At 41.3% G+C, this 25,395-nt stretch overlaps 1 protein-coding gene across 5 annotated transcripts in view; it reads right to left on the bottom strand.

The window, feature by feature from the left end:
- HERC2 (HECT and RLD domain containing E3 ubiquitin protein ligase 2) overlaps positions 1-25,395 on the bottom strand; it is a 112,253-nt gene that overhangs the window by 64,247 nt on the left and 22,611 nt on the right. For 4 of the 5 annotated variants that reach the window (XM_048492510.1, XM_048492511.1, XM_048492512.1 and 1 more), the window contains exons 11-37: positions 24,792-24,980; positions 24,177-24,328; positions 23,216-23,373; positions 22,988-23,101; positions 22,133-22,384; positions 21,455-21,648; positions 20,024-20,224; positions 19,315-19,543; positions 19,087-19,211; positions 18,041-18,219; positions 14,287-14,471; positions 13,197-13,352; positions 12,892-13,077; positions 12,453-12,623; positions 12,254-12,357; positions 11,080-11,230; positions 9,906-10,120; positions 7,962-8,094; positions 7,741-7,868; positions 7,426-7,621; positions 6,804-6,940; positions 6,019-6,192; positions 5,781-5,917; positions 5,100-5,251; positions 4,294-4,485; positions 3,589-3,776; positions 1,074-1,266 (exon numbers count right to left, since the gene is read on the bottom strand). In XM_048492510.1, coding sequence (XP_048348467.1) covers positions 1,074-1,266; positions 3,589-3,776; positions 4,294-4,485; positions 5,100-5,251; positions 5,781-5,917; positions 6,019-6,192; positions 6,804-6,940; positions 7,426-7,621; positions 7,741-7,868; positions 7,962-8,094; positions 9,906-10,120; positions 11,080-11,230; positions 12,254-12,357; positions 12,453-12,623; positions 12,892-13,077; positions 13,197-13,352; positions 14,287-14,471; positions 18,041-18,219; positions 19,087-19,211; positions 19,315-19,543; positions 20,024-20,224; positions 21,455-21,648; positions 22,133-22,384; positions 22,988-23,101; positions 23,216-23,373; positions 24,177-24,328; positions 24,792-24,980 — 4,591 coding nt within the window. The remainder of the gene's footprint in view (positions 1-1,073; positions 1,267-3,588; positions 3,777-4,293; positions 4,486-5,099; positions 5,252-5,780; positions 5,918-6,018; positions 6,193-6,803; positions 6,941-7,425; positions 7,622-7,740; positions 7,869-7,961; positions 8,095-9,905; positions 10,121-11,079; positions 11,231-12,253; positions 12,358-12,452; positions 12,624-12,891; positions 13,078-13,196; positions 13,353-14,286; positions 14,472-18,040; positions 18,220-19,086; positions 19,212-19,314; positions 19,544-20,023; positions 20,225-21,454; positions 21,649-22,132; positions 22,385-22,987; positions 23,102-23,215; positions 23,374-24,176; positions 24,329-24,791; positions 24,981-25,395) is intronic. The other variant, XM_048492513.1, reaches the window with a different exon arrangement.

Genomic DNA, 25,395 nt, shown 5'->3' with positions numbered 1-25,395 from the left:
TGATTACAGCAGATGAGAAGGCACAGAAATTAAGGTAGAGAACATTTGGCCTCTGAGGCAATTTAGCACATACCCCTATTTCCCTCATTAACAGCAATATTTCAGAAATACATGGATCTATCTATCACGATTAAAAATACTGAGGCTGCAGCTTTTCTGTATCTTTTGCCTCTTAAGATTTAAAAGTACAATGATCTATTCCAGGAATAGCTATAGTTAACAATATTTAAATGTAGGAAAAAGTTTCACTATCCACAGGGAACTGGAGTTGCCAGCTAAGCTAATATGCCAGTTAACTAAATTTTACAATCCAGCAGTACTGATTGAGCAGCAGACATGGCTGAACCACACGGGACGCGCTGCCTGCTCCTCTGCAGCCCAACCTCCCGTGAGAGCAGGTGGAGAAAGCGCAGGCCAGGCATCCCTGCTGGCTTCCTGCCTTGGGGACCCACTCAGCAGCAGTGCAAGAAGGTGGCATCCATGGACCAAAGCATGTTCCTTGCTCCTCCTCCATCTGCTTTTGTGCACAAGCAAGCAGCAGAGCAGTAAGGACCCTCTCTGGCCATGATCGCCATCCCTGTGTGCTATGGTGAAGTAAGCGGTGCCCATGGCTGACAAGCACTCATCTGCTGGCTCTGTCCCAACAGCAAATGGAGGAGGAGCAAGGAGCACTTCTCAGCCAGCTTCCATCAATGTGTGCCACTTCCTTGGCAGCAGCACAAGCCAATGCCCTAAGAGAATTCTCTGCCTTCTCTCACAGGAGAGCCAGTGGAGTAGGAACAGGCCAGCTCTTAATCATGGGTGTCAATTACTCAGCAGCAGTGCAAGCTGGCAATGCTCATGGCTGAGACCCAGAGCCCACTCTTCGGTCATCTACCTTCAAGCAAGAGAAGACAGCAGTCAGGAGTGCTGCTTAACGGCATGCTGGACAGAATAGCTTTTATTGCCCCACACATTTTCCACTTATCAATTTTGACTTATTTCTTGGGGATGGGGAAACATATTAGCTACTGGCAAAGACACACACACACACACCTCACACACACACACGGTTCAACAAGGAACTGGCTTACCAGAATCATCCTCTGTGTCTGAGTCTTCTGTTGTAGGTTGAGAAGCAGATGGTGGTTCAGCCAGTTTGAGGTCATACTTTCCCTCTTTTCCCATCCTGTAGGAATTGGTGCTACCAGTGTCCCACTGCACTCTAATCCAGCCATCTTCACCCAATTCTCCAATCACACGACCCAAGCCGGGAGGTGGTCCGTCCTGAAAAACGCATCAAGTCGATAATGAAAAGAAGTCAAGCCATGACTTAGGAGTCATTACATCATAACAAAAAAAAAAAGCTGTGTTGTCTAGCGTTCAGTTAACTGGCACTCTCTCAAAGGGAGGAGGCCAATAATTGTTATTGGGGGTATGCCAAATGAAACAAAAAAAGTCTTCACCTGCTGGTGGAAGACACTGATAGGAGACAGACTAATTTCTCTGAGGAGGGAGTTCCAAAGTTCAAGTGCCACAACCGAGAAACAGCTTTTTCATAACAGGAAATGTAGATTGTAGCAGAGTTAACAGAACTGAGAAATTTGAGATGGTTAAGTTCAAGGGACATATTGTACTTCTAAATGGATGAAGAAGTTTCATTTGAAGGTGTTTGAATATTTATTTTATACTTTATTTTATTTCTCATGACATTCTCTGCTTTGTTTCTTAAATTTATTTCTTTACTTGAAGGAGTCAGAAACATGAACACACTTCCCCAGGTTCTTTCTTAAACTGGTCCGGTCTCACTCATTTCACCAGAGATGTCTCCCAATAGATTAGACCACAGGTGTCAAACTCGCGGCCCTCCAGATGTTATGGACTACAGTTCCCATCACCCCCCACCAGCATCATGCTGGCAGGGGGATGATGGGAACTGTAGTCCATAACATCTGGAGGGCCGCGAGTTTGATACGTATGGACTAGACAATGCTACTATTACATGGATTTGTAATTGGTTGACTGACCGAACTCAAAGGGTACTCATTCGTGGCTCATCTTCATCCTGGAGAGAAGTGACTAGTGGGGTGCCACAGGGTTCTATCCTGGGCCCAGTGCTATTCAATATTTTTATCAACAATTTGGATGATGGAATAGAGGACATGCTAATCAAATTTGCAGATGACACCAAATTAGGAGGGGTAGCTAATACTCCAGAGGACAGAGTCAGAATTCAAAATGACCTAGACAGATCAGAGAGCTGGGCCAAAACAAACAAAATGAATTTCAACAGAGATAAATGTAAGATACTACACTTAGGCAGAAAAAATGAAACGCACAGATATATTATGAGTGACACCTGGTTTGACAACACTACATGTGAAAGGGATCTGGGAGTCTTAGTAGACCACAAAGTGAACATGAGTCAGCAGTGTGATGCACTGGCCAAGGAAGCCAATGCGATTCTGGCCTGCATTAATAGGAGGATAGTGTCAAGATCCTCCTATTGTATCTCTATTGTAACTGTATCTCTCTATTCTGAATTGGTTGGACCTCACCTGGAATATTGTGAATAGTTCTGGGCACCACAATTTAAGAAGGATATTGACAAGCTGGAACAGGTCCAGAGGAGGGCAACCAAAATGGTCAAAGGTCTGGAATCCATGCCTTACGAGGAGAGACTTAGAGAGCTGGGGATGTTAAGTTTGGTGAAGAGAAGGTTAATAGGTGACATGATAGCCATGTTTAGATATCTGAAGGGATGTCATGTTGGTGAGGGAGCAAGTTTGTTTTCTGCTGCTCCAGAGACTAGGACAAGGAGTAATGGGTTCAAGGGGAAGGAAAAGAGATTCCACCTGTTCGACAGTGGGAGTGTGGAGAAGTCTCCTTCTTTGGAGATTTTTAAAGAGAGGCTGGATTGCCATCTATCAGAAGTTATTTGATAGTGTTTTCCTGAATTGCAGGGGTTGGACTTGGTGGCCCTTGGGGTCCCTTCCCGCTCTGTGATTCTATGATTCTAATAAACTCTTAGGAATCTGTCTATAAGCCTCAGAGCTATTGTACTTATATAACTGGTTATGGATTATGTCCTGATCCAAAAACCCAAAATGTGTCCTTTTGACTCCTAAGGAAAACTCTTCCACCAGACAGTTTACAGCCTGAACAACTGTTTTCAAGTTCAGTGTCTTTGACTTTGGAATGCATCAGTTTGTCACAACACGATATGGCAACTTTGCTGAAGCTACCCTGTTTCTCCGAAAATAAGATATCCCCTGAGAATAAGACGTAGTAGAGGTTTTGCTGAAATGCTAAATATAAAACATCCCCCAAAAGTAAGATGTAGCAAAGTTTTTGTTTGGAAGCATGCCCATCGAACAGAACACCAGAGCATGCAGCTGTGGAGTGGAAAAATAAGACATCCCCTGAAAATAAGACATAGCGTCTCTTTGGGAGCAAAAATTAATATAAGACACTATCTTATTTTCGAAGAAACATGGTAAGTAGGTCTGGTCAATACCTGGATGGAAAATTATGTATGGAACCCAACATATTTTTGTTTAAGTTCCAAGAAAGAAAAGTGGGATATAAATAAAACAAAACATGGAGTACCTGATCACCCCATTTCCAATCTACTCCTCTCATTACTCTGGTGCCAATCTTCATCATGGCTGCCAGTTCTGGCCCTGACACAGGAAGCTGAACTGGAGTAATCTCCTTCCTTGACTCTTCTAGGACTGTAGCAGAAGCACCACGGGATGAAGCAAGCATGTCTTCTTCAATGTTGTCTGAACTAGGCCCTGATTCAATACAACATATATTGAAATGCAGAAGCCAATAACAGAAGAGCTTGCACAATGTTGTAAAACATGCACAAAATATATACAACAATGAAAAAATTAAGAATTGACATACACTAGAATTAACCAAGTAGATGACCCTTAAACGAAACACTGCCAGAGAACAGGGATCCTCAAACAGAAAGCAACCATATAAACAAGGAACACTGGTTATTTATTTTATTTCATTCGATTTATATCTTGCCCTCCCCCGACACATCAGACTACCACAAGAGGGATATCACACAAGATCCCTCCTCTTCCCACTTGTGTAAAAGCAATATCCATAAGAACCACCCACTTCAACTGGTTTTAGTTTAGCAAGAATTTAGATTAGTCTGGCTTTACAATTATGTGTATATGCTGCTTTTGTTCAAAAAATGAAACTGCCAGATGAGGCACGTACAAAGCATTCTGAAGTCTTCAACCAACCAGTAAACTGAAAGACAGGATTAACTTGAAAGAGTAGAAAACTTACCTATCAGCCGTAATGTGGTTTGTGTCAATGCCAACATGCCAGAGTTGAGAAGAAGGTTCAAGGTGTTTGCACCATGCTGTAAGGTTAGCATGTTGAACATGACCAGTAAGAAACGTGCTTGGGGAATGGTCCCAAGACTTGGTCCTGCAGGGTTCTCATTGGTAATGGTCTGCAGAGGAACAGGCTGGATGCCTGCGGTGGTGGGAAGAGATATTTTAACAAATATAATTGAGCTGCTTATCACCTCAAGCCATCTAAATGCCACACACTTATCGCCTGCCTATTTAGATCACCTATGTTTATGTATAAGTTGGTACTATTTCCTTCTGCTTTCAGGCATTTCCATTGTAATCTCTAAGGAAGAAAGATTCACCTAAAAAGCATTTCAAATGAATTAAGCCAGTTTTTTTAAAGGTATTTCTCTTGATTTATGGTCAGTAACCAGCCTTGATAGTGAGCCAAAACTTCTCCATGACAACTGATTATTAGTCAAAGCCACTGAAACCACTAAGGATATGCACATCAGAATGACAATCTCTTCTACCTCTCCATGCCTCATTTCATCCACTTCATATGCAGTGAAAAAACTCAGAAACAATATTGAAGAGCACAGGCAAATACATACATATCAGCTTTCCTATAGGACCTGGTGGCTATGAGCTTGAGGAACCAAGCACCAAATACCTCACAAGCTAAATTTGGTGATCACAGCCCAAAAAGTGCAAATATAAAAGCACTTCTGTAACACAATAGAGTTCCAATATATTCTACTAACTCACAGCAGAGTTAACATTAAAGGGACTCACCTAGTTCTTTAAACCTGCTGTTAGCATCAATCAGTATGTTTCGAACATTCTGAATAGCCCATGAATACAACTTTCCAAAGGTAACTTCCAGCAGCATACGATTGAAGGGTGGAATCAAGTCAACATCCTTTAAGCAATCTGTTAGCGGTTCCCTTTCATCGATTAAAAAAAAGCATTTCATAGTTTTAAACATGATAGTCTAGTACAGGGGTAGGGAACCTGCGGCTCTCCAGATGTTCAGGAACTACAATTTCCATCAGCCCCTACCAGCATGGCCAATTGGCTATGCTGGTAGGGGCTGATGGGAATTGTAGTTCCTGAACATCTGGAGAGCCGCAGGTTCCCTACCCCTGGTCTAGTAACACAATCTCAACTAAAAAAAACACACAATTCTGCTTCTAAATCCCCCCTTCCCACCCTCATTATAATAGCTCCCTGGTGCAAATTTGGTGCTGTCCTTAAAGTTAGTTAAGATGCTCACACAGCACATAAAAAGCTATGCTAAGACCCTTTCTTGCTTGGCACTCCTACATCATACAGGAGCTTTCCCCAGTTGCTAGAGTAGAAGACCACATCCCCTTATGTTAACTCTGAAATCTCTGCACTGACCCTGTCCTTTGCCATCAGTGAACAGCAAAACCAAACAATACACATCAGGGTTGGAAAAGAGCAAGAAGTTACCCTATGTTGCTTCCTTCTGGAATAAGGCGTTGCCATCCACAGAACATAGCATATTGCACAGAAGGGAGTAAAAAGCTTTTGGTTGCCAACTTCAGAATTGTATCAATTCCCTCTAAACGAACTTCTGCTCTTTCAAGCTGTAAGGTAACAGATATTAAAAATTGTGATACCTGTGTCAATGTCATGAAAAGTTAAGCATCTCATTCCCCCCACCCTCCTTGAAACGGACATGCTTTACCTGCTTCAGTAAACACTTCCTCATTTTTTCTACATCCACAGGCTCCTCTTTCAGAGCAAATTCCACAATGGTGTTGAGAAGAGAGGACTGGGGATATAAGCCTTGGACGTTTTGTTTCAGCCATTTGTATTTGTGAACACCTGTGACTGTATTTATTAGTGGTTGCCATTTATCCTAGGAAATAAGAAGCCTATTTATATTCAGACTCAAATGAATCATCTAACCGATCAGACTGAATATAGTGTTTTCTCCATATTGGTACTTCTACACATAAACCTTTAGAACTAAGGTCTCAGAAGGTCTGCATAGAATTGACCGTCTATAAGCTCCATCACTTATTCTTTTTTTATTTAGCTAACCACAATTATTGGCTAGCATATACTATGATTATTTTAGCTCCAAACAAGAAGTCAACATTCACGTTTAAAAGCTACCTTTACAACATCTAAAAGGAAAGCCATGCAGGATCAGTTCGCACAGATATCCAGAGATCTTCCTCGCAAGGTGACAGACCAAGTGATGCAGGCTGACCATGCATCATGCTAATTTGTGACAAGGATTTCCCATAAGTACTATCACATATGTGATTCCCCCACTCTCTTATGTAGAAGCTTAGGGGAAGCATGGAGAACACTAACACTGGCTCTCAGATGGAGCATATCTAACCGACTCCTAAGAGGAATACCAAAACGATCATAACATGAACTGCTTGATATTGGATAAATGTTACAGTTGTGCAGGGACTACTGTGAAGTTAATGTATACTCAGCACACAGATACACTACCTTAGGTGATTTGACGGACAAGGGTCTTTTATCAACTGTCACAGGGCTATGGGATATGACACAAGGCTCCTCCAAATCACTTTCCTCATTACCAATTTTGGATTCTTCCACATCAGAAGATTCAGACTTTTTGGGAACTGGTAGCCACAAAAAAAAAAAAAAGACAGATCATCATCATCACGGAGTACTCCAGTAATTCTGGCACATGTTTCAATGAGATGAAAGCTTGTTGCTTGAGAAGAAGAAGAAGAGTTTGGATTTATACCCCCCCCCTTTCTCTCCTGCAGGAGACTCAAAGGGGCTTACAATCTCCTTGCCCTCCTCCCCGCACAACAAACACCCTGTGAGGCAGGTGGGGCTGAGAGAGCTCCAAGAAGCTGTGACTAGCCCAAAGTCACCCAGCTGGCGTGTGTGGGAGTGTACAGGCTAATCTGAATTCCCCAGATAAGCCTCCACAGCTCAGGCGGCAGAGCTGGGAATCAAACCCGGTTCCTCCAGATTAGATACACGAGCTCTTAACCTCCTACGCCACTGCTGCATGTACTCAAAGCAAGTACTCATTGTAACCTACCACAATGTTATTGAAAGAAAGCATAGCGTGTTCTTCAAAACACCTTTTTACCTTTCTTTTTTCTTCTCTCTCTAATTATCTCCTGAACTACTCTTCGCCACCGAGGCAAGGAACTTAGACTTTTAAGCTTAGACATAATGGAGAGATCATTGCATGCTGCTGGACGCAATTCGTTGAAGAGAAATCTCAAGCGTTCAATAACAGGAGCACAGACTTCTTTGTAAGACCTTCCTTGTTCTTGGTGAGTCTTAAAGTAACAGAGTAAACAAGTCACAAGTTATTAAGAAAACAATTAAGATAAGAGAAAGGGGAAGGATTAAACCAGCTAACACTGCTGAAGTAGCAAGGTAGATTTTTGATACTTGCCTTGATTAGTGAACATTTTGCTTGGTAAACAACCCGACATACATCTGCTACAGATTTTGGAAGTGTTCGATGTTTAACTTGGTCGACGCCTAGCATAGCAGGATGAACAAGAGACAGTGCTATATGACCTTCAGGAAGGGGAAACATGGATCAGTATAGTATCACAGAAACTATTAACACTGTTAAGAATTGAGAAACAAATTTGTGACACAAATAGATACCTAAATCCTCATGCTTCAGCAAACAACATAACAACAGACGTCCTACTTCTTCCACTGGGTGCTCTGGCGGGAATGTAATCGGTGTAGTCAAATGGCACTGTTTGCAGTACCGCTCCACTTGACATAAGAAGTCCTGAACATAAATATATACATTTAAAAGAATATTACTGCAGCCTAATAAACCATGCACTGCAGTTTTAAACAAAATTGTACAAATGTATGAAATATTTAAGAATTACACAATTACTTCAGACTAAGTAACTACAGGCATGAACATCATCCAGCTGAAGGAAGCAGTACTTAATCGAAAAATGTGGAAAGAGCTTGCACATCGGGTCGAACAACTGAATGGATAACATCATCATCAAGTAACTGATTACCATCTCAAACTTTATATAACTGTGCTCACAAGTTAACAAGAATGTGCCCCAATTTTGCCAGTGCTGAGTGCATGATACACCAGATCAAGCCTAAATAAAAACTCTCCTTTCACAAGCATACACACGAATATTCATGCATACAGACAACAAAACTGTAAACAACAGGGCTAAGGCCACAAAATTCAAGTGGCCCACAGCAAGGAATTTGAAATAAATGTTTAACAGAAAGAAATAAATTTTTAAAGAATCAGTATTATGCCAAGTTCTTAATCTCTTCCTATTAAGTATCCTACACCCCCTCTAGGCTTGCTAGAATGTATTTCCTGATCTTTCCACTATCTTCCTTCCTCACCTTTTGGAGTATTACTCCAAGAGTTAGTTGGTAGGTAGGAAAATATAATTGTGTGAGACCAAAGGCAATAATTACAAAACCAACTGCCCAGGCATGTAATAATGAATAATAAATGTAATAATGAAATGAAATAATAAAACTCAGCAAAATTAAAAACAATATTAAAATTGTCAGAACCAGGGCACCAGATCGCAGCATGTTAAACACAAGACACAGGAGTTAGTATTTCTTGGAAATATTCTAAAAGCACTGTATGTGGGAAATTAACAGTAACCATATGAAAGCTTTGCCATACAGCCTACCTGTCTTCACTAATTGATGACCACAACATGAGTGTCTCACGAATAGGACTAACTATAGCAGAACATTATTTGAAATCACCCAGCAGTGCAAAAAGGGAAGCTTGTTTCAGAAGCAGAAGCCAAACTAACAACATGCTTCAGAATATCACACAATGTTTTATTTATGTTTTTCCAGCAGTACTTTACAGTAAAAAAGAAACAGAAGCAGATGCCATTAGCCTCTTGCTTGGCACAGCCAGCGTATGAGGAGGATGAATTAAGCCTGCTGCTGCTGTTCCACCATGATCAGTGAACAGTGTGGAACCAGGCCAGAACTAGCAGCGCTTCCAGAACTAAAAGGAACAGCCAGGCAAGGGAAAAAAAACAGACAAATGTTTGGAGGAAAAACAGAACCAAAACCAAAGCCCAGACATCGACTCCTTACCTGACGTGGAGCATTGCCCTCTCCACTGCTCAGGTTTACCTATCTACATTGGCAGAAGGGAGGGCTTCTCAAAGATCAGACCACTCACGCAACAAACCATACAACTTCCCTATGGAACACCACTGCTGGTTAACATAGGTCCTGAATGTCAACACTGCTGATTATTATAGGTCCTGGATGTAAACACACACAGAAGACTGACTATACCACTTTTCTGTTCCCCCGTTATTGTGGGAGTGACAGCTCCTAACCCTCCCTTGCCCACATTAAAAAAAAAGTGATACCCTGTAATCAACTTCCTCTTTGGACCCTGAAAAGTAGTCTGGAGATCATCTCCACTGTGCTCAACAAGCTGATGCATTCTTCTAATTTTCAGATAGCAAAATTCCCACTGGCTGAATGGCACCACTTTTTAGGTAAGTAGCCACGGCCACAGCAAGGGAAGGGAAGAGTCCCCTGTCTGCCCCCCGCCGTCCTTAATATTACCTTCACGGTGTGATCCTGGATACTGTTGTCTGCTATAGCTTGCAGAAATGGTTGCGAGTGGTCACTCATGGTTAGTCGATGAGAATACAGCTTTGATTTATTAGGGGTGGTATTACCAGGACAGCTGCAGTGGTCTTCATCCTTTTCCTCATTGTAACTGTAATGTATTTGACTAGTTTGCAAGCCTCCAGAGAAAATAGAAGACTTCAGCCATTCTACAAAAAGGAATGGAAGTATATTGATCGTACTGCTTAGCAATGCCAACCTGCTACACAGGTAACAATACCAATCTCAGTTTAAAAAGGCACTTGACTATAGAAAAAATAATGGGGTGTCTTCAACAAAGTTACATTCAAGACCAACACAAACATTTTTACAAAAGTCCACCAGAGATCTTTACATCTGTGGCTTTTGCAGAAAAATAAAATATTTTACATAATTTGTTTCTCAGCTCATTTAAAATAATAATTTATTATACTGGGTTAGACTACTGGTCCAAACTAGCCCACTGCAATCTACTGTGATGGCAGTAGCTCTCCAGACTCTCGAGCAGGAATTTATCCCAGCTCTAATATCTAAGGTCACTTTGTTTTAATCTACAGATATTAAAGATCCATAAAAAGTGTGCAGTCTACAAGTAAAACTGTAGCCCCCACTGCACTACCCTTAACAAGGATGCCTGCTTTAATCCACATCTAGGATCTTATCCCTTTATTACTCTTTTACTCAGCCCTGAATTTAAACATTCAGGCATTGATGATTCCTTCGGTTTCCCACACAAAATGCTTTTGTCATGGATATGAGACAATGTGCAACATGGCAATTATTTTCTAGGATGGCAAATTTTATGCAAAACTGCATCATTAAGTTCCAAGGTCAAAACTACCATTATACCCAAAGGTTTCATGAAGAATTTAACTTGTTCAAGGTTAACTGATCCCAGCTTCTCTGTTTTGACTTCACTGCTCAAATCTGCAGTGATCCCCCCGCACAATCAAAACTTTATACAAAATTACTGTAACATACTTGGTCTGTTCTAAAGTATCATATTTGCTCACAGAAATTATGTGAAGTTACCTTTATCAGGGGTTGCAGTTACTAGTGACATCCCACCATATTTCCAAATTTCACATTTGTTAAATATATATGTCATTATAAGTAACTATATACTTACTGGCACATTCAACCTCCACTGGTGAAAGGGGTGTACTCATTGCAAGATAGGAAGCATGCAGTCCAAGAAGCTGCCCTAAGTTTCTTTCGGTATCTATGAGAGGTGACGACAGACTACCGATATCTGGTGTCGTGATTACTTCCTGGTCAGGCTATAATGGAAGAGACATCACACTTAAGATTAAAACCAAGTCTCCCCAACCCATCAAACGCTGTTAATGACCAGCAAGAACTGAATTTTATTTGCCTGAGATTCTTTTGCATTCCTCTCCTCTCCACCCACCCATCCCTGGCCTGTTTGTAAGAAGTTCTGTAACGAAGAAGATAAGTAGATTGTTATAACCCACTTTTCTCTACCAAAGGCGTCTCAAAGTGACTTACAATCACAATTTTTCCCTCTTCCCACAACACTTTGTGAGGTAGGTGGGTCTGAGAGAATTCTGAGGGAACTGTGACTAGCCCAAGGTCACCCATCAGGCTTCATGTGGAGGAGTGGAGAACTGAACATGGCCCTTCAGATTACAGTCCACTTCTCTTAACCACTGGCTCTGATTATCAAATAAACCATGCTGGCTCTGATTATCAAATAAACATTGTCAGGGACTTTGGAATTAATTGGGGATAGGAAAGATAGCTGCAGAAAAGGTTAGTAAAGGCCACAAAGAGCAGCTGATAGTTGTACTATGAAAAGTCATTCCCCACAGTTATAGTTTGATTGATTGATTGATTGATTGATTGATTGATTGATTGATTGATTGATTGCATTTAATATACAGGCTACCCACTCCAGTGAAAGAACAAGATATTAAAAACACAGGTTTTTAGATTCTTAGCTCGAAGTAAACACTTCAGAATCTGCTTTAAAAATGAAAATCAATATCCTTAGGATATTGCAGGAGCAGCACATGATGCCAAAATCCCAACGGAGAGTGCAGGCCCCAGAAGATATTATCTGCCACAAACGCAAGATCTTTCAACAGCCTGTGCATCAAAGCAGACATTTTCTTTAATGCACACCCTCACACACACTTGCATCAGTTCCTTAATCTAATGAGAACTTTACAACGCCCTTGTACAACAAAACAGACAGGTCACCCTGTAACATTTGTGTCAGCATTCTTCAAGACCAAAAAAACTTACAAAAACAACAGGAAACTGCTTTCCTTAAGCTTTACCTCCATATACTGGCCAACACAGAAGGCATGCATTGATTCTCTTGTATCATCAAATTGCAAAGCAGCTTCCAAAGCAACAACAGGATCCTCTCCTGCAAACTGAGCTAAAGGAGAAAAAAAATATCATTCCACAGGCAACTGACAGGAAACATTCCAGCAAAGGTCCTTCATAGCTGTTTGTTAGTGAAATGACACTCACCAAGGATGCTGCTCCCAGTTAACGACTGAGTTTGGAAATCCTTTATATCATATACTTTGCCATCGATCACAGTCCAAAAACCTCCATCTTTATTGTGGTTCTCCAGATCAGCTTTCCGTATAAGTGTAACTTCCTCGTTATTTCTGCAATTCTGTCCTGTAAAGAATGACCCTAACAGTTGAAAGAAAATATCATCACTTTTATGGTTCACAACACAACGTGAGACTTTCAACAAATATTTGTTTTGATTTGGACCCCCACTCTTTCCCAGCCAAGCCAGACTCAAGCTGGCTAACAACATATAATAACTGGGTTTTTTTGCGACAAGGTTTTGTAGTCTTAAATTCTTAGTCTACACACTTGAAAAAATATGAAGATATGATAAAATTTCTGCTAAAGTATTAGCAACTGTTATGTGTATTGTCATGTAAGAACATACCCATAATTCCAGGCCAAGCTAAGTCTTCATTGTCATCTCTCTCTTTTCCAGGAGCCAAATGATTAAATCTATCCAGATGTTCTAACAGGCCAGCCAGCAAAGGAATTGCACCAGCTTCCTGTATTAGGCCAGCATTTTTACTGAGGAGGAGTACAATAGATACTACTAACTCTGGCAGGAGTACACCTAAAGGAAAACAAAATGTTCTGCATAAAGGTGAAGTAACCAGTATATGCATTCTCATTACACATTACCCTTTCAATCTCTCTATTACGCGCTCATTACTGAACATGACAAAATTATACCTGTTAGGTCTCCATCCACAACACGAGATACTTCTGCAAAATGCCTATGAGTAGTGGATGCAATGCTAGTTGCTACAGGCAGTATGTCTCCAATGTGTGTACACAGAAGGGCTGTGTATTTCTTCAGCAGAGAACCAACTCCAAGAAGCTCAGGACCTGTCAGAAAGCACAAAGGGAGATTGCTAATTTCAGAAATGCAGCATTTAACCATATTTAAAATTCAGAGGAAAGCACCATTTAACTAGTTTTCCTAATCAACAAGGTGTCCTGGAATGGTGGCAGATGCTCCAAAAGTCACCCAGGACATGGCAGTCACACCCCTGTGGGTCTCCCTGTGGATCCTCCTCCCTGCCACCCAGGCAACCCACTCTCCCAAGAACCCAGAAGCAGCACTCACACAGCATCTGGCGAGAAGGCAGAAGGCCAGAAGAAGAAGGTGGGCTCAGGGCACAAAATGGAGCAGCAGCAGCAACAGGAATGCTGCCTGGACCTTACAGTGCGGCAGGCTGACTCGTTTTGTCCGAAAGAACTGTTTGCCCAGCTGAACCACCGGAGGGCCAATTGGGGGAGCCAGGCAGGGGAGAAACAACCCAGGGGCCTCCTCAAAGCAGCACTGGGCCAGGGAGAGATGCCATACCACAGAACTGACCATCCCAGGCTCAACCGGCTTGCAGCCATAGGGGGCGCAGGCCTGAACATCTGAAACAGGCTGGGGAGAGGGGCCAGCAGAAGGTCTATGGCAGGGAGGGTGTGGATGGATAGCTAGTGTAGCTTCTCAGGGAATAGAAGGCAGAGCTAGGCAAAGGTGCAGGGCTGCAGGTTGGTTGACTGGATGACAGCGGTGGAGCAAACCCCATAAGAAAGGGAGGGCCAAGAGGCTAGGGAAGAAGTTGTTGGCTAGATTCCTGTAGAACTGAGGAATCAAACCACCAGGAGTGACCTCCAGCTCCGCTTCTCAGGCCAACTCACAGGATGGGGAACTAGAGGCAGAACCAAGGCACACACATACCCCTGTGGCACTGACCAGGGGGAGGCGCACACACAAAAAAGTATTTTTTTAAATGCAGCATGTTAGAAATTTATGTCTTACTGTAAGTAACAGGGATCTGACCAACACCGTCTCCTGGATACAGTTTACTAACAAGCAAGCGCTGAAAACGCAGCAGCAAGTCCAAAGATGCAGATCTTTCCTTATTGCAATGTTCATGCTCCAAGCAGGAAGAAATGCGACGGGCCACATCTTTAAGCTTAGATATTGTTTGTGAAGCAATGTTCCTGATGGGATTGAAATTTCATAGACAATATTTTTAAACCTCTCTCAATTAAACTAAGACATAGCCAGCTGAACACTAATTAAGCTTTTGTTGGACCTTTTCTTCCTAGTCAGAAAGTACAAACATTCTGGTAACGATTGCAAATCCAGCCCTGTTCATTATATAGATCTTATAAGAACAAGCCTGCTGGATCAGATCAGAGTCCATCTAGTCCAGCACTCTGCTACTTGCAGTGGCCCACCAGATGCCTTTGGGAGCTCACATGCAGGATGTGAAAGCAATGGCCTGCTGCTGCTGTTGTTCCCAAGCACCTGGTCTGCTAAGGCATTTACAATCTCAGATCAATGAGGATCAAGATTGGTATCCAAAGACAGACTTCTCCATAAAATGCAATTCTTTCTGCCCTTACACCAGGATTGACTACATAAAAGGCTAGAAAAGTACCACTCTGAAATGTTTTGAAATATTCTTACAATTTTACAGCAGTGTTGGATACCTGAGGTGGGGTACAAAAAATATCCAATTGAGGAACTTTAAGATATTTAAGGGAACAAACATGGCACAGTGGTTAAAATGCCAGACTAGGCTCTTGGAAACTCAGGTTCAAGTCCTCACTCTGCCATGGAAACTTGCTGAGTGACCTCAGGGCAGTCACACACTCTCAGCCCCAATGCTGGCTTCTATTTGGATGAGAAACCTCCAAGGGATACCAGGGGCATGACAGGAAGGAGGCAATGGCAAACCACCTCCAAACATCTCTTGCCTTGAAAACTCTATGGGTTGCCATAAGTCAGTTGTGACTTGATGGACTGCTCCCAGAATGAATGAATGAATGAATGAATGAATGAATGAATGAATGAATGAATGAATTTTTTTTAAAAGACACTGGATCCTGACCAAAGAGCTACTTTAAGATTAACAGCTTCACTTTGCCTAAGGTGACATCAAACTTGCTTTCTCTCTAGTCATATCATAGACTACTTCTGACAGTCCTTTCAGTTTCAAAACCAGGTTTTCATACAGTTTAGGAATATCTGGCTATTAAAAAATACAAGCCAAAATTATTCCTAAGCATACTACTGACTCTCCGGATCTACATTTGATGTAAATTATGAGAGAGTAATTTTAAAGACAGCCCAGATTTTAACAAAATTAAGAGTTTTATGAAATATAATTCAAAACTTTTGGGTGCTGTGTGGTTTCCAGGCTGTATGGCCGTGTTCTAGCAGCATTCTCTCCTGACGTTTCGCCTGCATCTGTGGCTGGCATCTTCAGAGGATCTGATGTGGGAAAGCAAGTGGAGTATATATATATCTGTTGGAGTGTTTTGGGTGGGTGAAGAAACATTGTCTGTGAGTAACAAAGACGACAACCAGGTCAATAGTTGAGGGCATCTGAATAGAAGTATGAAGTCTATAGCATGGGAGTAACAATGGAGATAGCAAGGTCACTGGTGGGAGCATCTGAATAGAAGTATCCTGGCCTTTGTTTCTTTTGTCTTGACTCTAGTATTTTTCAACACTGGCAGCCAAGTTCTGTTCATTTTCATAGTTTCTTCCTTTCTGTTAAAATTGTCCATGTGCTTATGGATTTCAATGGCTTCTCTGTGTAGTCTGACGTAGTGGCTTTCAGAGTGGTCCAGAATTTCTGTTTTTTTCAAATAATATTCTATGTCCAGGTTGGTTTATCATGTGTTCTGCTATTGCTGATTTTTCTGGCTGAAATAGTCTGCAGTGCCTTTCGTGTTCTTTGATATGTGTCTGCGCGCTGCGTTTGGTGGTTCCTATGTAGACTTGTCCACAGCTGCATGGTATGCGGTAGACTCCTGCAGTAGCTAGAGGATCCCTCTTATCCTTTGATGAACGTAGCATCTGTTGAATTTTCTTAGTGGGTCTGTAGATTGTTTGTAGGTTATGCTTCTTCATCAGTTTTCCTATGCGGTCAGTGGTTCCCTTGATGTATGGTAAGAACACTTTTTCTCTAGATGGCTCTTTATCTTGGTTACTCTAATACGGACATCAGAAGGGCTGCAAGACCAAGAACAAGCCACATGAACAAAGATAAAGAGCCATCTAGAGGGAAAGTGTTCTTACCATACATCTTTGTTCATGTGGCTGCCAGTGTTGAAAAATACTAGAGTCAAGACAGTGTCTAACCAGCTCCACACAAACACAGGATGATTATAGACAAAAGAAACAAAGGCCAGGATACTTCTATTCAGATGCTCCCACCAGTGACCTTGCTATCTCCATTGTTACTCCCATGCTATAGACTTCATTGTTACTCATACTTCTATTCAGATGCCCTCAACTATTGACCTGGTTGTCGTCTTTGTTACTCACAGACAATGTTTCTTCACCCACCCAAAACACTCCAACAGATATATATATACTCCACTTGCTTTCCCACATCAGATCCTCTGAAGATGCCAGCCACAGATGCAGGCGAAACGTCAAGAGAGAATGCTGCTAGAACACAGCCATACAGCCCGAAAACCACACAGCACCCAAGTGATTCCGGCCGTGAAAGCCTTCAACATTACATAATTCAAAACATTTTACATAATTCTTTATGAGTTGAAAGAGTTGTACCAAAACAAAACAGACTTCTGTCACTACCCCTTAGGTAAACTATCATAGTGGATAGAGGACTATTCTTACTGAGGAATAACATTCCAAAAATTAGCAAAAATACACAATTCATACCAATTATTTTAGAACTACTAAACCGTAATCTCTTTTTTACCTTTGTACTTCAAGATGAAAAAATGGAATAGGTAAAAACAATGAAAAATACATTTCCAAATTTTAACCAGTTAATGCAACAAACTATTTCCTATACTTACAGTTCATGAGACATACAACAATCAAATTAAACTGGAGTAACTCTCCATGGGCCTGCACTGTTAGTCACATTGTTCATTTATCTGACGTTAAGTATTAAGACGCTGCTAGTACCATTTATACTAGTATGTGGTGGGTTCCACTTATGGGTTTGCTCTGAGAAATCTAATTTCTTTGCAGTGTTCCATACCATCTCTACCATCACCATGAGGAACTTTTCTCACACAAGTTTGCAACTTGAAACATGGCTCCTTGAACAGATGTGCTCATACATGCATACTCTAGAGCAGTGGTGGCGAACCTTTGGCACTCCAGATGTTATGGACTACAATTCCCATCAGCCCCTGCCAGCATGGCCAGTTGACCATGCTGGCAAGGGTTGATGGGAATTGTAGTCCATAACATCTGGAGTGCCAAAGGTTCGCCACCACGGCCCTAGAGCCATAGTGGTGAACCTATGACACTCCAGAACTTCATGGACTACAATTCCCATCAGTTCCTGCCAGCATGACTAATTGGCCATGCTGGCAGGGGCTGATGGGAATTGTAGTCCATGAACATCTGGGTGCCATAGGTTCACCACCAATTCCAGGTGCACCTCTTGTGTCTTAATTACTATCCATCAAAAGTTCAAAAAGGCAAAGGAGTAAAACACAAAACAAAATACAAAGTCAGATAAAATGAAAGAAAGACAACAAAGTTCAGGCACAGTCTTGGTTAAAGCTACCTTAATAATTGCTGGATTAGTTGAACTAGAGGTAAACTTTGTTTTCCTGCAGATTCATAAATCCCAGTATTAATAAGGTCTTTGTCCAAAGGTGTTCTGCTCCTGTGAAGTGATGATGCATTTGCTTCCTGCTCATCAATTTCTTTCTCTTTCTGGGCTTCTTTTTTGGCCTCTATGTCCTACAAAATTTAAAGTTTTTAGTTAACATTTACTTTATTTTTGCATACAGTTTGATGGAATTGGGCACTGAATTAGATTTATAATGTTTAGCCAGATAAGACAGCATTAATGGTTCCTAAGTCACTTCAGATTTTGGATTGGATCCACCTGACAGTTTCTGTAGTCAAACGAATCTCTACCCACAAAGCATGACTTTCCCATCTCTCCTCTCCTGCTGTAGCCTGAAACTCCCCCAATGCTATTCGTCGGAGTATTTTGGGCTGCACCACAAAATGAGAAAGAAAGCTGCAGTCTGGAGGTCGAAATCCTTCTATGTGCAGAAATACACTGGTGGATTCAAGTCACTGGCTTGGATCCTATGCAACCCAAAAACAGCAGGATGTGTAAGGAAACTATATCATCTCCCAACTTCTATTACAGATTACCACACCTGTGGAATCCTATCTTTGGGGTCAAAGCAACTCCAGAAACAATACAAAGCAAAGGGAAGGAAAACTAACCCATTTTGGTCCACATAAGTGCTCTGAACCAGCTCTAAATTTAGTTAGGACCCAAACATTTGTTTCCATAGTCAACACATGCAGTAAATGTCCACCGCTGGCCACCCCCAGTCAGTGTAAATTTTGAAGAGTTTAACATGTAGTGACACAGAGTTCTAAACCATGATGAATTCCACACCGAGAGAATCCAATCCTCCTACACATATTAATACACTATATGGCTAGCCCAGTCATGCTGCAAAGGAACTATATTTTTGTGCCAACTTTTACCACTAAATGAGGTTCATTTGCAACAAACTTACTTAATGGATGTTGCCAACCATTACGTTTTTCTGTTTCTGTACCAATACACCGTAAAAAATATACCTGGATTTCTGCAGTGATAGCAGCATTCAGCGCAGACTCAAGGCCTCCATCAGCCATCAAGCTTCCAACCAACAGATCAATCATAAATCTACGACCGGGACTTACATTTGTTTCATTCCCTGAAACTGAAAACGTACAAAACAAGTTATTTGTCTGGAAACCCAACAAAGGCTTGCACATAAGCATTACCATCCTTACACAATTTACAGTTGCTCCCCAGAAACATACCTGCGCTAGGTAAAAGTGCTGATAGAGCCCTTGCTCTTTCCTCGGCAGTTGGGAGCAACACAGACCATCCGCTCTGCAACACTGCCTGGGCAGATGACTGAACAGTGTTCAGAACGCCAGCATTACTGGCTAAAGTTACCACTGTCTGTTTTAAGCTGTTCAGCAGAACACTACCTAATCCCAAACCAAGACACTCTGGGTCTACTTGGTGACTTATTGCAGCATGAAGCTGAAAGACAAAAACAGAAAGGTTAACTGGATCGTAGTAAAAATGAAACCAAGTCAGCCAAAACAGATCAAGTCTGTTATTTCACAGTATCCACAGAGAGACCCATAAAGCTGTAGGATATTAACAGCTTGCTGTCACAGTATGTTATTTTAATTGTTCATCAGTGCAGAATATCTCAAAGTAGTAAGGACATGGTTGGTTTCGGTAAAGTTAGATTCAAACACCATGTCTGGAATTCATTCCTGGCTGACTATGGGATGATCTCACTATTAGGTACACTGTAAAAGAGGTGTTAATGATCTCACTGAGCGAGTTTGCAGGAGACAAGTGATAAGGATTGTAAAGCATTTTCAAAAGCATATTTACAATAATTATAGAGAATATAACGAATGTGGTATATTTAAAAACCAGGGCTATTTTCCAAATAATTTGGGTCTGATTTTATAAAGGAATCTTTCAACTCAGTGAAACGCAACCTACCTGTAGCCTTAGAAGGTTAAGGGTAGCCACAGCCATACATTCTTTCTCCTGTGGAGGTGGCCAGTCAGAAGCGCCATCCATTCCTTCCGTCACTTGTCTCAGTAAGAGATCCAGTTGTTCAAATGTCATCGGACAAACATCTACCACAAAAGGCACACGCAAACCAATAGACCATTCTGAACAAGAGGACCAGGCAAAGCTCTGGAAGAAAGAACTCAAAAATCAGTAAGTATATGAAATAAAAGAAAAATCTTGAATTAATTAAAATATTGTTGCAAGAAAGTTTTAAAACACACGATTCCAGTCGCCATGATCAACCATACCTCCCCTAACAGCTAACATTTCCATAACAAGCAAACAGGTGTGGAAAGTCACCCAGCTTAGGTAAACTCCCTGCAAGTGGGCAAAAATTATCGGAGAGATGGCTAACATTCCACACCTCTTCCTCAACCAGCTTGTTCAAGGGCAGGATCACCTCTTTCCACTGCTGGGCTCGCAAGTCAGAACAGTTTCCCAAAAAGCACAAGTTCTCCCCAACTCCACAGGTCTTATGCTTGGGGGACAAAAGTCATATGCTGGCTTGCCTCAAATAAGGCCGAATCACATGAACCTTTTTGGGAAGGTTTTTTCTGCCACTCACCAAGACAACTGCAGCAAAAACATCAGTCCAGAAAGAAAGGTCATTTGACACCCACAAGGGCACTCGAATAGTTTTATATGGCAGCATGTGTGGAATAATGGCTACAATGTCAGACTAGGATGTGGGAGACCCAGATCCAACTCCCCATCCATGGAGGTTTGTTGGGTGACCTTGGGCCAGTCACCTACTCAGCCTAATTTATTTCACAGGATTGTTGCGAGGATAATAGGGGAGAGAAAAACAACACTAGCTGCTTTGGGTCTCTAAGGGGAGAAAGGCAGGATACATAAGGAGTAAAATAAATTATACAAAACGGTACCTTCAGTTAAAAAAGAAACATTCTTGCAACTTTCAACTTAGCATGACGTGTATTTTCAACCTCAATTGATCGTCTATGTCCTAACTAAATCCTCAATGTTCTCAAAATAATATAAAAGAATATTCCAAAAAAAGCACCAATATTTAAAACAGACCCAGAAGAAAAGTAGAACACACAGGCACAAGATATGACTACAGAACAAGCACATATAAATTAATATGCAAATAAAATTAATGAGTCAGAATATCTAATATTAAAATACATATAATATAGACATACCAGAAACTTGGGAGTGCAGAGCTACACTGAATAACACCTTTCTAAGCCCCCTGACCTCAATGTACATAAAAGGGTGAAATTCTGCTTAGGACTGAATTGGCAGAGTCCCTTAGTGATCCATCCCAACATGCTGCAATACAGTGGAAAATATTGTCAGTCCCAACAGGTATATGAATGCTAAGCAGACGCCTACCTGAGCTGGCCCACAAGCAATACCAACAATGTGCTTGGAATCTAGTCCAGGAAGAGCAGCAGGCTCAGGTTTGGTGATCCGCAGGGTGTCAAAATGTTGGCACTGATCATTGCTACCCCAGCTGTATACTTCGCTATCTTCTGTGAGTGCTGAACAATGTGTAGATCCAGCTGCTACGTCTATTACCTTTTTCCCTGGAAGAAATAAAAAACATGTGTCATATACAAATGATGGCAATAGGCAATATTAAAACCACATCTGACAACCAAGTTATAATGAAGAAGAAGAGTTGGATTTATATTCCTCCCTTTCTCTCCTACAGGAGACTCAAAGGGACTTACAAACTCCTTTCCCTCCCCACCCCTCACCCCCCAAAACAAACATCCTGTGAGGTAGATGGGGCTGAGAGAGCTCAGAAGAACTGTGACTAGCCCAAGGCTGGTGTGTGTGGGAGTGCACAGGCTAATCTGAATTCCCCAGATAAGCCTCCACAGATCAGGCAGAAGAGCGGGGAATCAAACCCGGCTCCTCCAGATTAGAATATGCCTGCTCCTAACCACTATGCCACTGCTGCTGCTAATGGCAGATTACTTTAATTTCTGCCCTTGAACTGTTTAGCAAAGCAAAAAAGTTACACTTGAGTTTGTTCCACCACAAACAAGACATCTTTTCACCTACCTTGTAAACCTTCAAGCAGTTTGGGATATCGAACATGTTCTTCTGTTCCATGCCCAAGCCTCTGATTGTCACCCTTTCCCCAGGAGTAGACCTGTCCATCTTTTGTCAGAGCCACTGAAAACTGACTCCCACAACGTACTTTAACAACATCCAAGTCTTGCAGTTTTTCAATCAATTTGGGAGTCTTGCAGCCATCGCTACCACCTCTTCCCAATTTCCCGTAATCTCCATCTCCCCAAGACCACACCTGACCTGGAAAGAGCAGATACTTAATCAGAAGTGACAGTAATATTGTTTAAAAACGTAGCATAATAAAGTTATAGGAACAAATTAAAATCTGTGTGTGTGGGGGGGGGGGGGGGGAATGTACTAGACCCCTAGAGCCAAAAATGTACAAAGGACAGTTCAACTACAAAAACTGGGGTGGCTACAACTTCAGCAATTTTTCTACCACTTTTTGTTAAAAGAAATGTTCATAAATGAGTTTTCCACAAGTGAGTAGTTGAATTATTTAAATCATAGGTACTTAATGGAAAACACAATATGCTGCGATTGCTCCACCACACATATCTGATTGACCCACAGATCCGTAAGATCATAAGAACTGAATGCAATGTGGAAAGCTACAGCTGCAGGTGAGATCTGCCTTAACTGCACCATTCTCCCCTTCCCCACCTTCTTCCCAGCCACTCTGACAGGAGCAGAAGTGTCTTCCACTGACATCCAGAATATTTTAGAACCAAACCAGAATGTTCAATATATTATGGAATTCTCCTGTAACTGATTCTCAATTGTGTCCGCCTGGACTGGCTCCCAAAATTTCATACAAATTATGTTTCTGGTTAGGCCACTAACCGTTTTCAGTCACCGCAAGAGTCTGGGCATCACCACTCCCACAGGCCACATCGATGACCTTTAGTCCTTTCAGTCCTGTAACTAACATGGGGATCGTCTGATCTTCACTAGAACCTTCAGACCAAACAAAAACAAAAATATACATTATATACCTTTGTTCAAGTTATTCTGAGCCAGGTTTAAGATCTATAACTTCATAACACTGTTAGGGAACCAACGCGAACGTACCATGGCCCAATCTACCATAGTTCCCGCGACCCCATGTATATAACTCTCCTTCAGCAGTAACGGCCGCACTGTATGTGCTTCCACAGGCAATATGTACAACATGTTTCCCGGCCTGCTTCCCAGACAAAGCAGAAATAATCTTCGGCTCTTCTAAAGGTCTATTCAGAAAAGGAAAAATGTATGAATGTTTCAAAAGTGATCAGACATCCGCTCATAAGCAATATGACAGAATCACTTATTTTTAAAAACAAAACTGAAATAATTTTTTGTACACACTAGGACAGATTACCAGAAAGCACATATTTCACTGTTCAAAGTACAAAAGTCTCCTCTTTTTATAACATAGTGTGGCAAGGGAAGACACCTACATGGTCCATTGATGGGAAGAGGGCAAAGTAGCAGTGGCTGCACAAGGGTTAAGCCAGCGGGATGAAGCTGGTTGGTGGGTGCAGCTGTGGCCCTGAGCAGAGAAGGTATGCCCTTAGGCTGGTGGGGAAAGTACTGGCAAAGAAAGGGGGAACTACCCTTGGTATCCCAGAGGACCTCAAGTATTGGGGAGCACTTTAAAGACAGGAACTATGGGGTGGAGGCTAAGGCAAACCTGACACAGAACAGTGAGAGGGCACCAAGCAGCTTCCTCTTCATGGGAAGAAATATTAATAGCAATCTTGGTAATAAAGCAGAGTTGATCATATCTGGAGCCCTGTGCATTGCACAGGGGACACGGAAACCAAGCCCCTACCCAGCCTTCTGTGAATATTCAGGCTCACTTCTCTAATCTCAATCAGAGGTGGACCAGTGACTACACACAAACGTGATATTTTTATCTACACTGATTATTATGTTTGTAAATGATTACAGACAGTCCTAATTTTTAAAACAACAAAAATCTTGTTAACTGGCATCTAAATTTCTGGGAAACAAGTTGTGTTAGCAGTCAGCAATACTTTAGTACACATACACGGTATCTCCATGGCCCAATCGCCCACCATCGCCACAACCCCAAGAGAAAACTTCTCCTGTTGCTGCCAGTGCAAGGTAGTGGTTACCATCTGAATGTGCTGCAATCTTCACAATATTTCTGGAAGCAAGACTTTGCACCAATTGTGGAACCTGCAGGTGTAAAATATACAACATACCTCAGTCAGAACATTATGTATATGTAAAGGAGATAAACAAAAGGAAAGTCTATTTCTTTAAAGAAATTCTAGGCCATGACCCCAAAAAACATATTTTAAGTAAATAAGTATTAATTTTAAGTAAATTAATGAATAGTTAAACATTTTCCACTAACAGTGTACTGGAAATATAAATCAACCACTTCTACTAGCCCAAACAATCATTTCTAATAATATATTAAGGAGGTAGAAACAATACAGAGCAATTCAGAATGTAACTCACCAACTAATTTACTGAAACAATACATAACAGAACAGATATGAATACAAGATTACCAAACTACAAGGCATTTTGTTATCACAGCCTCAATACATTATATACAATACAAACATTTTAATTGTTACAATGTTAACAGTTTCAATAAGAAGATACTAGAAAACAAGTAGAAATAACTTACCAGTGTATCATTATTATACGTTTGTGTATAAATGCGCCCATTTCTAGATAAGATTAAAAAGCGTTTCTCTGAGCAAGCAATCTGTGTAACTCCGAGATTAGCGAGTCCTTCACACTGAATTGGGCCACTGACATTTGCATAATATTTCCATCCTATTAACCCCCATGCTATGACTTCTTGTAAAGAACCCTGAAAGGCAAATCCTTGTATAAGAACACACCTCAAAATAAAACAATCTTCGCAAGGATATCCAGGTGAGTTCTAAATTAACAGTTATTTAGTTTCCACAAGTTTGTGCTTCAACATATGGCCTCTTGCACACAATCAAAACTACTTAGGCACACAAGATATGGATATGCATATAGCTAGAAAAGTAAAATACACTTGATTCAATGGATTACCAAAATTATGTAGGACCATAATGGAGCAAAATGGGGTTTTTTTGTGTCAATCTGACAAATAATTTACTTCTCAATAGCTTGTTATCCTCTAAAAACTGGAAGGCATACAAAAAACAAAAAAAAGTTTGATGGAACAGTTGATGGAAAGATACAAACTATTAATATAGCCCTCCATGCCATATACACTAATTCTGAAAGTGAGG

Source organism: Sphaerodactylus townsendi, linkage group LG04, assembly GCF_021028975.2.
Source record: "Sphaerodactylus townsendi isolate TG3544 linkage group LG04, MPM_Stown_v2.3, whole genome shotgun sequence".
In the NCBI taxonomy this organism is placed as follows: Eukaryota; Metazoa; Chordata; class Lepidosauria; order Squamata; family Sphaerodactylidae; genus Sphaerodactylus; species Sphaerodactylus townsendi.
Note: the sequence above shows the minus strand (reverse complement) of the source record. Positions and strands in the feature narration are given on the sequence as shown.